Genomic DNA, 15,856 nt, shown 5'->3' with positions numbered 1-15,856 from the left:
AAATATAAAATATGTTTATATATATATATATATATATCTTCTTTCTTTATTATGTAATCTCTGTCCATAACGACACTCTCGATACTATTTGATCGAACGTCACACAATGATTCCAGAAACAACTTACAATTAGTATAAACACGTCTATTAATGTTGATTTGTATTCACATAAAAAATAATAAAAGATGTATCTATTATTTACGTTCGAAGGTTTGTAAACAGAATTTGTATTTTTTCTCATAATCACTGCTTAGCGAGTTGTTGCAGCCGGCTGAACCAAGTCGATGAAGACGTACATAATCATCACAATCGATTACTCCATCTCCGTTACAGTCCTTTAATTGCGCTAATATTAGAGTTATGCAAAGATTCATATAACATGTAATACATTGAAATGTTGATTTTACCTTACTGTGTTTAGCCATATAGGCCTGTACCGTATAACCAGCACAGTACAAATCATTAACACATTTGTGAAAAGCTAAAAAAAAAAAGAATTGATTATGATACACATTTATATTATCATAATTATAAAACTTGTATTTATTAATCACTAAAATAAATAATATTAGCATACGAATTATGAGTCGATTATAAAGAGGAAGGTGATATTATGGCTCCTCATTATTAATAATTAATATTTAAATTTAAAATTTAACAAATACATTCAGCAAAGTGTTGTTCAATCTATTTTAGATTCATAGTTACAAAATATTTTTTATTTAGGATATATTATTTATAAAAATGTAACAATGGGTTAAAGAAAAACATGAGGGTGATAATGTGGCGTCTCCACAAAAATAGATTAAAAAATTGATTTTGTTTAAAAAAGTAGTATTTGGATACAAAATTATATATTTACAAATAAAAGATTGCAGAAGGTATGCAAATATATATAATATATACTCAGTATTAAAAATCTATACAATATTTATATGTAACGTATAGATTAACAGTAGAATTACAATTAATTAATTTAGCAAATAATTATTTTTATATAAAAATTTCGAAAAAGAGGTTTTGTCAGCAATTAGCATATACTACATTAGCAAAATGCTGTTTAACTTTGTATAACTCTAAATGTGTATAACTAAATAAAATGTTAAATAACGAACAACTATAACCAAGTGTACATATTCGTGTGAGTCAAATTTAAGAAAGAAATGAAGAAGTACGTACATGCTAAAATTAAATGCTGAAATATATCTTAAAAACTGCTTGAAAGTAAAACTGCATTATAATAAATCCGATTATTTGTGTATTAACTATATAAAGATGTGTATAATAGCGCTATGATGTAAGCCTAGAACGAGTGGACAAATAATAATTATTCATAAATATAATTATTACTTTGCTGTCTATATAACAAAGATGTCATTATACACACACAACTACGAAGGCCATGATATCATTTTCTCCTTCATTATTACTAATTTAATGCTAACCATAAATGTCGTCATATTAAATTATCATATTAAATATCTGCTATGCGGAAAAAATGATGTTATATTAATATTATTTCTTTCTATGTAATTAGTAATGTTAGTACTAAAAGACACCTAAACATAAATCACATATATATCTATTTTTTTAAGTATGATATTAACTTTTTCATCTTATTCGCAAAATATATAAAAGCAGCGTTTTATATAATATACGTATAAATAACTAAATAATAAAAATTGTTTCTAAAAAATATTCAAAGCTTTTGTAAAAATAACAAACCATCGTCATCACTGCTCGACTCGCCCATTGGAGGTGGTTTGCCAACATCTTCCCAGTAGTATTTTGTTATCGAAAATGGTCCACATACCATGTTGTTACAACCAATACTAATATTACATCCTGTACTAACTTCGCACAAACAGCCTAAGCAGACTAACGACACAACTTGAGCTACAAATATAACAAAAAATTCGGATATTATTAATATATTAAAGCTATAACTGTAGTATAAATTCCTTAACACAAATTTTCAGAAAATTCTGAATGTAATTTTTCAGAATTTCTATTTCTAACTTTTTCAAAATCTCCATAAGTATAATATTATAATTTTTAAGGAATTTTGAAATTTTTTTTTAAGTTATCAATTTCTCCAATTTCTATGTGAATATTATTCTAGATGTAAACTTTTATAAAATTTACACTGAATATAGTAACACATTCAGTGCATTGTATTTTCATATACACATTTAAAAGAAAGACGTATATCTTATAACTGCCACTTTTTCTTAGAAAATGGAACAACATCGACATCTCACCGTAAGTATAAACGCAAAATAGCACGATTATTGTCACGGCAATCCATGAGACTCTCGGAAACATCTTGAAAATGTACTGCTGCTGCTGCTGCTACTACTGTACTGATCCGCAAAGAGTAATGTTTATTACCGAACTATGACTACGTTTACTCGATTTACATCGAAGTTAAAATATTAATTATAAAACTGGCCAATTATAGCTGTTTCTCTGAAGAATGAAATGACTGTGATTGGTCAGTTTCATAACATTAATATTATAACTTTGACGTAAATCGAGCCGTGTAAACGTAGTCAATGTTAGTCAACTGATAGTAGTAATCCGCTCTTTGGAGTTGTTTCCTTGATGATTGCTTTTTTATTACGCTTCTTATTTTTATATATACAGTGATAGCAACGGAGTAATGAAAAAGTGATACAGAGATATAAAGACACAAAACGAACAAAGAAATAAGGAAAAACCATTTAAAATTTTTCCGAAGAATTTTATTTTATTTTTAAAGGAAAAAAGATTGAAATTTTGAAACATTGGAAATAGTTATTCAGCCTAGTATGCCCGATAAATATAAAAATTTGTAATGAAGCTACAAATTATATTCATTCAAAATTTTTACGTTAAAAAATATGCATTCATGTATTTACTCAAAATTGCAGGTTTTTTAAAAATATTTATTTATAAATATATATATTTAGCCATTCGCAATACTTGTAATTATATCTAATGTAAGCTTACAAAATAATCGCTTACCAGAAATTATTAAACATATTCTTAGTAATACATATATTTCTTTTTATAGATAACTTTTAGATAATCTAGAATTATTTTTAGCATTGCATAGCTCATTTTTATTCGAGTTTAGATTATGTGTGTGTTGTGTTAAATTATAGCGTTTTGATTACCTTAAAATAAACACATTCTCAAAATGTTATAATAATTTAAATGTAGAAATTTATAATTCTTAACAACAAAGGAATGTCTCTTTAGGACGTTTTTTTAGGACATTTCTTTGTAATCCAGGAACTTCCTGAGAACATCCTGTGGGCTATCAAATGAGCACTTCATTATGTCCTATACATCATTTATTCAGAACGTTTAAGTCCTAAAGACGTCCAACCGTAAACTTTGAGACAATTCTATTACTTAATTCCCGTACAACACAGAGATTTCTCCAAGAAATGTCCTAAAAACATCCTAAAGATGATTGCAGGATGTACCTCGGACAAAATGTGCTAAATTTGCAATATTAAAATATTTTATAAAATATTATTATATCCATTGACTTCATTAGTATAAAAAAATACAATAATATCTCATACTAAGTACATGCGAAAACCTAATACAAATAATTATAATATATCTAAATTTATATAAATTTGATGATGGTTATATAGAGATGTTGACTAAATTTTAAATGTGAGAAATGACACATCATATAGATACTAGAATATTAGAAAAATTCAAAATCAGATCCCAAGGATTACAAACGGATATCTTTATAATATAGGACTTCGGATTAGAATGTTATGGAAGTGTTGAATCAATGTTAAATCAATTAAAGTAAAAAAATAAATTGACTCTAAAATAATGCCTTTTATTCGTGACAAATTTGCTATTTTGTTGAAAAAATAAAAGAAGTGTATACGAGAGAGTTTAAAAACTCAAATTTTGTAAAATTTGAGAAGAATTTTAATGAAAATCGAGATCAATCCCATATATTAAATTTTTAAAGTTTTTATTGTAAATTTTTTTATTATTTCTATATTAGCATAAATAAATATTGTTATGTGTTAACCATACACAGTTATATAGCATAAACAATATGTAAATTAAAATTAATACAAGTAATTAAAGCGTTTAAGAGACATCGCATAGACATAAACATGTCTCCTATAAAAAATATTTATATCAAATAGATTGCATTCTAATAGAGAGAATCTTTATCTATTAGATTGCATAGTTATGTAATTTTTATTCGAATAACAGTTGGCGAAAATCTTCTTCATTACCATTATGCGTGCAATACTTTAAGATTTAATGCGTAATACTTCCGTGCATATATATCTTGAATATAATATTTTTCTTTTTTCTTAACATTTATTTATCATTCAATTTTACCTGTTCATTGAAGATTATGATACAGTCAAAATATATGACTGTTATCTACATATGTTTATGAAATTTGAATTATATATTAACACGATTAATCAACTCGATTCATCAGCGCTCTTTTTATTTTTTTATTTCTAATATATAAAATTATGTATAAAATTAAATAGTAAAAACATAAGCGAAGACATCTTTACTAATAACGATGAATTATTGTATAAAATTTTTAAAAATATAAAATAAGTCTATATCTGCGATATATATATTTATATTATAATAATTAATTAATGAATGATTATTAAATAATAACATAATATACATATGTTATTGATGTTGAAAGGTTCGTAAACACAATTTAAATCTATTCTCATATTTGCTATTAAGCGCACCGGTACAGCCATGTGCGCCAAGTCGATGAATACGCAGATAATCTTCACAATCAATCACTCCATTTCCGGTACAGTCCTATTTTATTAACATATATTAAATGTTATTAAAGTGTAAATCGAAATCTTCATATGAGAATCGAATTACTTACGTGACCGAATTTGGTCATATAGTTTTGTACTGCGGCAGCAGCACAGTAAGGATCGTTGACGCATCTGGCATAAGCTGGCATAAAAAAGAAACCATAATTATGTATTATAATATGTTATTATTACAGAATTGTCATATTTATATTAATCAGATTATAAAATTTATTTATTTATTATATAGTCACTAAAGTAAAAAATGTAGACGTACAATTTACACAATTCTATTAACATTGATTGACCACAATGTGAACAGAATCGTTATTTAAAAGTTTACATATAGTCAATATTATAAAAAGTAACAAAAAATCAGTCAAATTGCAGTTAAAATTAATTAAATGTCAATTCTAATTAAATTATTAATTAAATTTGACATATAGAAATTTACATAATATATGATCGCTATTTCGTTTATTTCTCTGATAAAAAAAACTGAAAAAAATTTTAATTATATATATAATAAATGAAGAACGGTATTATGTAATTAAGTCTGAAATATTCTGAAATATTCTGATAGAAACGGCATTGTATATTCATATATTTTTTTTAAATATAAACAAGCTAGGTAAATATACATATTCAAAATGAAGTAAGTTATTTAGTTAAATACTTAAATATTTTTGCAAGAATATTTTGCATATTTTTCGTTTCTATAATTAATTGATTCTCGAATCGCATTTATACAGATTTTCTAGAGAACGTGTGTTGTCTGTGGTCTATCAGGAAAGTTTAAAAGGAGTATGACTATAAAGAATGAATGAAGAAGAAAGAAAAGTTATTCCTTTGTGCTTCGATTATTCAAAATACTTTATTTAAGAGAATGTAACCTACCATTATCGCTAAGTGGCTCGCTGTTTAAAGTTGGTTTACCAGCGTCAAACCAGTAACCCCATGTTATGGCAAAGGGTCCACATACAGTTTCGGAACACCCGATGGTGGTATTACATCCTGAACTAACTTCGCAAATGCAACCTAAACAAACCTGCGATACAATTTGAGCTGTAATGAAAAATAGAAACATTATTAACAGCAAAAAGTTACCTTTATAACGTTTTAATTATTATTTTATTACAAGCAAAGTAATTTATCAAAAGTAGAGTCGATGAATCAAAAATGTATTATCTAGATAGTATATCTATATATCTATTAATTATAGTTTTTTATTCTTCTCAAACAAGAAATATATACGTTAATTTAAATAAAATATCAAAAATATTTATAAATCTGAATATAATAATCTCAAAATAATTTTGATAAAAAATATACTGAATCTTTGAAGTCATGTAAAGTTTATTACAATCACATTTTATATCTTCAAGTCTATAGAAGAATTAATATTAAAAATTTTCAATATATTTCTCAATTATAAAATCTACCGAGAAATTCCATAAAGCCCTTATAGAAATTTGATTTAATATTGATCAATTTAATACTGGAAATTATTTATTTTAAGTCTTAAAAACGCTAAAGCAGTGCTTTATATATATAATATATATATAATTATTTTAATATATATATAAATTATTTTAGAATAAATACATAATATGTACTTATTTACTTAGCGTGTGTGTGTGTGTGTGTGTGTGTGTGTGTGTGTGTGTGTGTCTTAATCTAATTAATAATAATAACGATAATGATAAATATTACAATAAAAAAGATAATTAAATTTCTGTATCTTTTGCAGATTTTTAAAATAATCTTCACGTTAAGAATCTATGAAAGGTGTGAAAATGTGTCAACATTTAAAATCTGACTTAGAACACTTATGACATTACAATAAAAATATAGAGTTGTTTGGTACATTTATATAATGTATTGTATAATGGAATTGACATTTTCGGTGTGTGATATCACTTATATATACATATATCTCGCAACGTTGTGATCGCTTATGTATCGTACGCACAGGCGCGGTTGTTTTGCAGCGTCATGGTTAAAAATATAACTCAAATCACACGAAGCTTATGAATTTAAACTACAACTCGTTCAGAGATGGCCATGGCAACTATAGTGGAAACCTTTCTTTCATTCGATTTACGATTCTTTATTCGTTTCTTTATTACATATCTCTTCTTTGTTATGACTATAATAGATTATCTAAAGTTGTTGAGTTATTTAAACTAAAATCACAATCATCCATAACAACAATTTCAACTTTTTTCATTTTTAGAGGACCATTTTCAGAAATAGATAAAATCTTACGGACTTCATAATCGTTTATTTCGTTTCGTATAAAATAGAAAAGAAAAATATGATTTTCACAGGCGAACCATAGATTGAATACGATTGGTCTAGAACTTAAAAGTTTCTATCCAGTATTATTAAATAAATTATATATATTATTCGCAAAAATCTGTCCACTTACAGATAATATTCCATATTTTAATATACGTCATAATACGAATTATATGAATTACAACTGTATCTGTATATTGAACATTTGCAGTATAATCAAATTTTATACATTCTATATAAATTTGTATAATAATTCTGCATTCGATTTGAAATATATGTATAATTATGAGAGAGAATATGTATAATGAGTAAACTTCATCAAAGTAATATGCCAAGGCTAATCGTATCAGATTATATTTTAAATTAGTTTATGACAATGGGTTAATGCAGAACTTGGTTCAGCTAACGGTCCGCATTTTCTGAATCAGATTACAAACGGATCATCTTGTAACTCCGACTGGTTGGGAGCAGCCTGACGACTTGTTTAATGAAGTCAGGGCCTTTCTATATCTTAATCTGTTTGATCGTTAATCACGGATACTGTAATCAATACCGCTAGATCTTTTATCGTTATAATCGATTAGTTAATAAAACTGTATAATTTAATTCAAGGCCAATATCTTATGAGTGTAAAGCGTGGATATTGCGTGTAAAACGATCATCTCTTCTTTTCACTTATTGTTAGTTTACTTAGGACTAAAAATGACCATAACAAAGATTGATCAGTTTCGAATACCAATTGAGCAACTTTTTGTGAGTAAAGAATGAAATTGGAAAGTTTAAGAAAATCTAAAAGAAGGAAAAGAAAAATAATTCTCATGTGCATACAATCACGCTTGTTCTCATATTGTATATATAAATCTTGAATTAAATTTTATTTGATTGATAAATAAAAGTATTCTACTCATTGATAAATATAGTATTTCTTTTTAGATTGTTTTTAAAATATACGTAATAATTTTTTAAATATGTATGCTAATTCCATTTTATTTATTTATAATTAATATATACTTTTACTATTTTATAATTTTAATTAATATATTTAACATTTTATAGACCAAAATTTTTATTACGGTAATAATTACAATTGTGTATGATCTATTATAGCGAGGCAATATAACGCAGAAAACGATGAAATAATATACGTGAAGAAAGGAAACGCGGACATAAATGATATTAACATTAATGTAATCAAACATGTTTTCTATATTTGGATTTTGTTATCTTAATCATCATTAATGATGAATAGTTAAAATATGACTAAAAAAATACTACCTATAACGTCCAAATCGATTGCAAAGTTACATTTCTATAGAACAGTGTCAAATAATATTATATAATATAAAACTAGCTAGAAACTGTAATGGATTTATAACAGTATGACATAATTCATATAATTATAGTCACGTAATTTAGTTTTACCAATTAGCACACAATATTAAAACAATATTTTTTTAATATTTATTAAATATTTTTACATTAAATAAATATTTAAAAAACGTTTTAAAAACATTGTCTGTTGACATAATAATTGCTAGAAAATATACACAATGCGATTAGAGATTAAAAAAAGAAAAAAATGAGTGTTAAATACAATTTTTAATTCTTCACATGTATGTATATATATATGTATTTTATATATATATATATATATATATATATATATAATAAATATATATAATAAATTTCATATATTATCTTATTCATTAGATATTATTCCTTTCTTATAAGATTATAAATGTTATTTGTAATATTAACACAATAATAACAGGGAAACATTAGTCTTTCCTACAGAGATGGAAATAAGAAAACTCTTGAGATTGATTGACGTATCGCATAACAGTCAGGCATGCGGTCATGGATACAGAAATATTTTTGAAGAATTCCACGAGATGTTGACTGTTATTAATAATATATGGCTGATAAGAATTACTGCAGGAACTATAAGCGATAGCCAGATCCGATTAATTTTTTTTTTCAAATTAATTAAAAATTTATTATTACAAAATTTTGCTCTCTTTGTACGAAACATAAGTTTAATAAAATATTGCTTAAATATATAAAACGCTTTATGTAAAAATAAAGATAAAAACTAAAAAATTATGGGAAACGGGCAGTCAATTTGCAAAATAAATTTTAATGTTTGAAATCAAGATATTATTTTTTTTATTATTAAATGTTTTAAAATGTGTATTTCAAAATTCATAGTTATAAAAACTTTCTAAAACAAACAATAACGTATACACTTTCTTACAAAAGTTTAATTAAAATTACTACATAGTACAAGTAATACTGTTAAATCACAATTGTCACTTAGAGAAAAAGTTGCGTGTTATAAATTTTTCTACAATAAAATAAAGGAATGATCGATAGCTTACCGGAAGTATAAACGCAAAATAGCGCGATTATTGTTACGGCGACCCACGAGACTTTCGCGAACATCTCGGAGATATGTTACTGCTGATCCGTGAGAAGTAACGTCTATTAGTGCACTGTGCTGATCGAGGTGATCCTCGCTTTCGAATGCTTCTTGATCATCGCTTTCTTATATACGGCGGTAGCAACGCGTGATGAAGGCGAGGACAAGCAGTGAGGATGACATAGGAAGAGCGGAGAAAGGAAGAACTGTTCGTGAAGGACTGAATTTCATCGTCGTATGCGTCAGAAGAAAAAGAGGAACGAAATTCCGAACACAGTCACAGAGTTTGGAAATAGCGAAAATTAGCGACCAGACAATGTTTTGTCTTGTTATACTTACGTTAAAAATTATTCTAATTCGTGTTAAGTAAATTTTTTAAATAATAGCACAAGTATATAAAACTTGAAAAAAAACTTTTAAAATATATGAATTACATGAACATTTTAAAAGAATATTTTGAGCATAACAATATATCGTTCTTAAAAATTAGAAGATATATAAGACAGATGTCTTATATATAATTTTTATGCCATAATAACTGAAAGAAATAACAAATTTGCTTCTATTTTATTATTTATCATAAAATTTTCAAAATTATTAAAAATAATGAATACAGTATTTACATATACATTTTATAAATCTTCTAATTTTTAACATTTAAATATTAATTGACTTATAACATCTTAATTAGAGTTTATAAAAAATATATTTTTTTATATTCTCTTCTATATATATACTATATCTATTATATATTATATGACAGTCAATTTTTAACAAATTAATGCATGTATCTACATAGATTTGTTCTTTTTAACTGAACTTCTTGTACGGTTCATTTTTTTTTCTCCAACGTGAGGAAAAAAGGAAAAAAGATGAACCGTGCAAGAACTTCAGCTAAAAGGAACAGATCTATTATAATTACTAACCATATTATAATTAACATAAATAATTATATTAAAACAACATAATTTAATATACTTTTAGAATCTTACAGTGTCATACAGTTCTTACATTATCTTCTATTTTCCTATTCGAAACTTGCAAATGAGAAATATTAAAAACAAAAAATCCTGCATTTTATCTCGAAATGCTAGAGCATCTTGCAGCGTCTCAATAAAAAAACCGTATTAGAAAAAAGAAGACAAAAAGAACAATATTGAGATCTAGTCCTGCAACGTTTAATAGTATATTTTAATAGAATATTTAATAATATATTTTAGTACAAAAGGACAAATTTTGAAATTTAATTCTGCATCTTTTTAAAATTTCTTAATGCCTCTTCTAAACAAATAACAGATCGTTTTTATTTCGAAAACTCACAACGTGAAGAAATGTGAAGACTACGACAACCGGATCCCAAGTTCAATGTCAATGCCCTAGGGGCGCGCCTCTCTTTCTTGATGGTCTTACAATTGATACTTTTCCTTGGGAACAAGTTTGTAAGGACAGCAGACGCGCGTGAAGTAACAACGTTCGGCGTTGTAGGTATTGCGCCACTGAAATATTATTATTATCTGAAATTATTCATTAAAATTTTTGCTATAAGCAATTTTGACTCATATTATGAACCAATAAAAAAGAAAATTCTCCATTATATGTATAAATCATCTTACAATTAATAGCAGTCAATTGATTGATGTGGTCGCATATTATTCATCTCATATAGATAAAATGTCTGAAATTCTTCATATTATTATATAAAATAATAATGTAAAAGTCTTGTCTGAAACGATATCTTTAATTTGTAAATAATAAATAGAAAGAACAATCTCTCTAATTTCTTTTCTTATTATAACTTTTCATTTTCCTGCTGAATAATATAGCTTATCAATTTATAGTTTTTAAAATTATGTAATTATAATAATTATTATATATGTGTACATGCATATAAAAACATATGCCGGAAAATTATTTTAAAATAATTAATACTTTAAAAGTTGGTAACTGTTACATAATAAGATATATTGTATTTTTTACATTTTTTGCGTGAAATATATAGGATGACTAAATTGTTTTTTCTTTTATAGCAATAATTATAGCATTAAAACTTTTACATTAATATATCAAAATTATAAATTCAGTTACATTTTATTTATTTTGACATATATTTATGGATATACGACTCTGTAAAAAGTTAATAAAATGGAAAAACTAATAAGACGTGCTTAAAGATAAAAGACGAATAATTATTTTTGCGTTGCATACACAATATTATGATTTACCTGACAATATATGTGTGCGTGTGTGCGTGTGCGTGTGTGTATATATAATGTATTAATGTATATATGCAAGGTATTAAAAAATAAATATGATGCAATGAAGCTTTAGTAGAATTGTATTACTCTTCAAGACTGCATTAGGAATCCTTCGGGTATATTAAGAGAGTAACAAATTATGTATATACAAACAATTAATATTTATTAATTCAATATTAAAAGTATGAGCTGTTTTTGATCCTTAGATCTTGTTGAACGAAGCAATATCTACGGATTGAACTAATTCCTCGAATTCTTGAATCTGTTCAATCAGCAAATCCACTGATACTTTCTCGTCTTCTATCACACACATTATTTGTAACTTGTTTATGCCATAGCCCACTGGGACAAGTTTTGCTAAAAACAGAAAACTCAATTACATAATTTGCTTATATCGATTTAGATATAATCATTTAGATATAATCGATTTAGATGTATATCAATAGAGCAATAAAATATACAACTTACATGCACCCCAAACCAGACCGTCCATTTGAATCGATCTCACTGCGTTTTCCATTTCTTTCATATCGGTTTCATCTCCCCAACTCTTCACGTCCAGAACAATACTTGACTTGGCAATAACTGTGGGCTTTTTTGATTTTTTCTCCGCGTACGCCTTTAACCTTTCTTCCCTGATTTTTGCAGCTTCTGCATCCTCTTCCTCATCTGAACCAAATAGATCTAAGTCGTCATCATCGTCGTTTGCTTTTCCTGTGGACGAAGCTGGGGCACCAGCACTAAGAATGGCAGGTGTTTTCTTTTCTCCAGGAAGTGATTTCAAATCATATGATTTTATATGGTTGTACCAACGGAGTACATGAGGATTCGAAGATGTCGGTGCTTTTCCCAGTGCCTCAAGTACTGCAACATCGGCCTGAGTTGGTTGCCACCTATTAAGCGTAAATTCTTCTAATATATTATTTTGTAATAAAGTTGATCTTTATATTAACTTGCACATTACTATATAAATTTTATATATTACTCTATAAATACAATTCCTTTTTACAATACTTTAAACACAAATTGTTTTCTAATACTGCTGCAATCTTATTAATAGATTATCAATAGATAGATTTAATATCAATTTTTTAAATTTTATTACCATTCGTATTACAAATAAATTAATAAAAATTAATAATACATATTAGATAAACAACATATAAAGTTTTTAAAGATAAACATAGATTTTTTTTAATACCAAATCTTCATTAAAATCTAATTTAAAAATACCCCCCCTTCTTCCCCCTCCCCCACAAAAAAGGATTAAACCTGACCAGATCAAATTATATCTAATCAGATATAGTCAGATATAACTTCCCATATTTGTACATCTGATCATATATATTCATATGTAACCATATGGAGCATAATCTGACCTTTGTCTCATGTCTGCTCAGATTTGGTCTCGTATGTTCATATATATAAAGTGTACATCTATTGACCAGATATGTCATATATGTACATTAATTTGTGCAACATTCAATGTTTGTGGAATCAAAATACCAATCCTCATACAATAGTAGAGATCAAGCAGCAATAGATGCGATACAACTCAGAATGGGTGACGATTTGAGAGGTATGATATATAAAATTAATTAATTCCCAAATTCAAACAGAAAAAAAATTTTTTTAATCATAATTTTATCATGTGCAGTATGGAATATGATACTAATCAATAATACTCATTTTAGCAATGAAATTGAATTAATTAATATTATATAAAACATTTTTTATTGAGATTGTATCTGATTATATCTATTCAGATCTGGCCAGATTAAGACAATTTACAGATCTGGTCAGATCTGTTGAAACCGATATGATCGTATCTCGGTAGATCTAATTCTTTTTTTCCAGATATCTATGTGCAATATTCTTCATTTCGCAATATAAGTTATTAAAAAAAGAATTATATCAGAAAGCAATAAATATAAAATGTATTTAAACCTATATGTACATACCAGAAAAAATTGAGATTCTTGAACTAATATTCATTGTTGGTTCTTATATTTAAGACCGTCTTGAGTACACAGTCTTTCGATATCATAAGCCAATCACAAAATAATATTAGCATTTTAAGACATTAATTAAGATGATCTTGAAAAAAGAACTGATTAAGAATATGGTCTTTACTCTTATATATATTCATAGATATATATATATATATATGTAATTATGTTAATCACATATGGAACTGTAAATAAAAGAGTTCGTCAAAGAACTCTTCTATGTATTTGCAGAATTCTACAGAAGAGAATTTTTATCAAAGAGAACAGGAAGAACAGAGAAGAAATGAAAAAGAAATTTAAAGTGTATATACGACCAACTGGCGTGTGTATGTGCCATCTGTGTAACACATGTCCATACATGACACTGGAAACATCATGTTCTATCTTGGCAAGACCAAAGACTGCAAATATATAGGGAAACTGTGTAAATGCTCGTGATGGAGCGAGCATTTCCTTGAGGAAAAACTTGAGCGGGAAAAACTTGCTCCGTGATATGTACACAGAATGAAAATAGGAAATAGAGCCAAGATGCCGACAAACCAAACACGTGGACCGGAGATGTCGATCGAGTCGTGCCGAGAACACGCTAAAAGTAAGCTCACCCTTCAATATAACTGCGGTCAGAGAGGTAAGTGTTGAGGTCCTCAATACCCTTATCAGTCTTCAAGTCACCGACAGCCATGGCGAGAAGGTGTTCCGGGTAAGTAAATAGTTGACCGTAAGTTCAACGAGACAGTAACAGAGACCCCTTCGTCTGATCGCCGAAAGAGAGGGCTGCGCGCGGCGACAGCGAAGGCTACCCATAGAATTTATACTATTAGAGAGGGAATACGGATGTCGAGCTGTGAGCAAGACTAAGAGACAGAAGATGTATTTCTGTCCTCTTCTATCCTCTTTTGGCACATGCGCAGAAAGAAGAAAAATTACAGGACAGGATAGAAATATATCTTTCTATCCTCTTCTATTGAAAGAAAAAAGTTACTGAGCAGGACAGAAATATACATCTTCTGTCTCTCGGTTTTATTCACACTTTCCACTCATTGATTAAATAGGCCATTACCCCTCTAGTAGTATAAGTTCTATGGAGCTACTACGACCGGATTCGACCCGGTTCGTGTAGCTCGATTTGAGATAAGCTATGTGACGTTTGTTCCGAAATGCCGGAACTTTTTTGAAGAAGGATACGATGGCGCCTGGATCGAAGTCCAACAATGGCCCAGTTCCCACCGAGAGTTTGATCCGGATCAGAATGTAAGAATCAACCAACTACAGTCGAGCATTCCCCTGCCGTTCAATTGTCTGAGTAAAAGAATTGTCGTAATAGGACTTCTACAATGAGCCATAAGTCATAAGTAGAAGCCCATTACACTTACTTATGCCTGTTCTACAATAAGGTCGCAAATCGCAAGCCGTAAGAACTTGGCCAGTCACAGTTAAGTATGAGAAGAATAATCGGCTATGATTGATAAATTTCTTACGGCTTACTGCTTACGACTCTATCGTAGAACAGGCCTTAGATTTAAATGTAGACGTAAGTAAGCACAAGCTTTAACATATGGCTCTCCAAGAGACGATAATAAATCGTACGTCATACGCCAAAGCTTGTGCGTTACTTACGTCTGCAACTTAAGTTTCTAAATAAGCGTTACGACAATTTTTGGGCTCAGACCCTAACAAGGGAATACTCGACTTTAGTTGCTTTGCTCTTACATTCTGATTCGGTTTAAACCAGAGAGAAACCTGACCATACCGGCCTTTTTCCTGTTACAATCGAATCGCACGTACATCCATTTTCAGTTTGGGTACTACGTGACTACATAAATTTTCTTACACTACCGATAAAATCGTATCGTCGAAAGTAGATGTGGTTCGTCTCTGTACTAAATCTTCAGAACAGAAGCGTGCCGACTATTATTACTAGTATTTATCAAAGTCTCTATAATTACTAGCAATTATAAAGACTTTCAATAAATTCAATCTTTTCTAAACATATATTGTCAATTTAAGGTATAATTTAGTAAAAACGAGCTATAGAGGCCC

The 15,856-nt window shown here is 27.8% G+C and overlaps 3 protein-coding genes across 3 annotated transcripts; all 3 read right to left on the bottom strand.

Annotated features, from left to right (window-relative positions):
* Positions 1–52: 52 nt before the first annotated feature.
* On the bottom strand, positions 53–2,381 carry LOC108753878 (lysozyme-like). Its single transcript, XM_018495816.1, has 4 exons — positions 2,262–2,381; positions 1,726–1,896; positions 408–481; positions 53–335 (listed from the first exon to the last, which is right to left on the bottom strand). The coding sequence occupies exons 1-4, from the start codon at positions 2,323–2,325 to the stop codon at positions 195–197; spliced, it is 450 nt and encodes a 149-aa protein (XP_018351318.1). The 5' UTR covers positions 2,326–2,381; the 3' UTR covers positions 53–194.
* A 2,264-nt stretch (positions 2,382–4,645) lies between these two features.
* Positions 4,646–9,876, bottom strand: LOC108753870 (lysozyme 2-like). Its single transcript, XM_018495807.1, has 4 exons — positions 9,512–9,876; positions 5,730–5,897; positions 4,904–4,977; positions 4,646–4,830 (listed from the first exon to the last, which is right to left on the bottom strand). Exons 1-4 carry the CDS (start codon positions 9,573–9,575, stop codon positions 4,690–4,692), a joined length of 447 nt encoding a protein of 148 aa, XP_018351309.1. The 5' UTR covers positions 9,576–9,876; the 3' UTR covers positions 4,646–4,689.
* A 2,020-nt stretch (positions 9,877–11,896) lies between these two features.
* Positions 11,897–14,617, bottom strand: LOC108753862 (elongation factor 1-beta'). Its single transcript, XM_018495797.1, has 3 exons — positions 14,419–14,617; positions 12,276–12,700; positions 11,897–12,164 (listed from the first exon to the last, which is right to left on the bottom strand). The coding sequence occupies exons 1-3, from the start codon at positions 14,496–14,498 to the stop codon at positions 12,010–12,012; spliced, it is 660 nt and encodes a 219-aa protein (XP_018351299.1). The 5' UTR covers positions 14,499–14,617; the 3' UTR covers positions 11,897–12,009.
* Positions 14,618–15,856: the final 1,239 nt, after the last annotated feature.

This window comes from Trachymyrmex septentrionalis, unplaced genomic scaffold (assembly GCF_001594115.1).
Source record: "Trachymyrmex septentrionalis isolate Tsep2-gDNA-1 unplaced genomic scaffold, Tsep1.0 scaffold73, whole genome shotgun sequence".
NCBI classification, from domain to species: Eukaryota; Metazoa; Arthropoda; class Insecta; order Hymenoptera; family Formicidae; genus Trachymyrmex; species Trachymyrmex septentrionalis.
This window is presented reverse-complemented; position numbering and strand designations above follow the sequence as displayed.

Coding starts and splice junctions, on each gene's coding strand:
- LOC108753878 (XM_018495816.1), bottom strand. CDS start 2,325: ATGTTTCCGAGAGTCTCATGGATTGCCGTGACAATAATCGTGCTATTT. Junction 1,897..2,261: donor ATTTTGCGTTTATACTTACG/GTGAGATGTCGA, acceptor TTATATTTGTAG/CTCAAGTTGTGTCGTTAGTC. Junction 336..407: donor ATATGGCTAAACACAGTAAG/GTAAAATCAACA, acceptor GCGCAATTAAAG/GACTGTAACGGAGATGGAGT.
- LOC108753870 (XM_018495807.1), bottom strand. CDS start 9,575: ATGTTCGCGAAAGTCTCGTGGGTCGCCGTAACAATAATCGCGCTATTT. Junction 4,978..5,729: donor CGAGCCACTTAGCGATAATG/GTAGGTTACATT, acceptor TTTTTATGCCAG/CTTATGCCAGATGCGTCAAC. Junction 4,831..4,903: donor ATATGACCAAATTCGGTCAC/GTAAGTAATTCG, acceptor TTAATAAAATAG/GACTGTACCGGAAATGGAGT.
- LOC108753862 (XM_018495797.1), bottom strand. CDS start 14,498: ATGGCTGTCGGTGACTTGAAGACTGATAAGGGTATTGAGGACCTCAAC. Junction 12,701..14,418: donor GACCGCAGTTATATTGAAGG/GTGAGCTTACTT, acceptor TACGCTTAATAG/GTGGCAACCAACTCAGGCCG. Junction 12,165..12,275: donor CGGTCTGGTTTGGGGTGCAT/GTAAGTTGTATA, acceptor TTCTGTTTTTAG/CAAAACTTGTCCCAGTGGGC.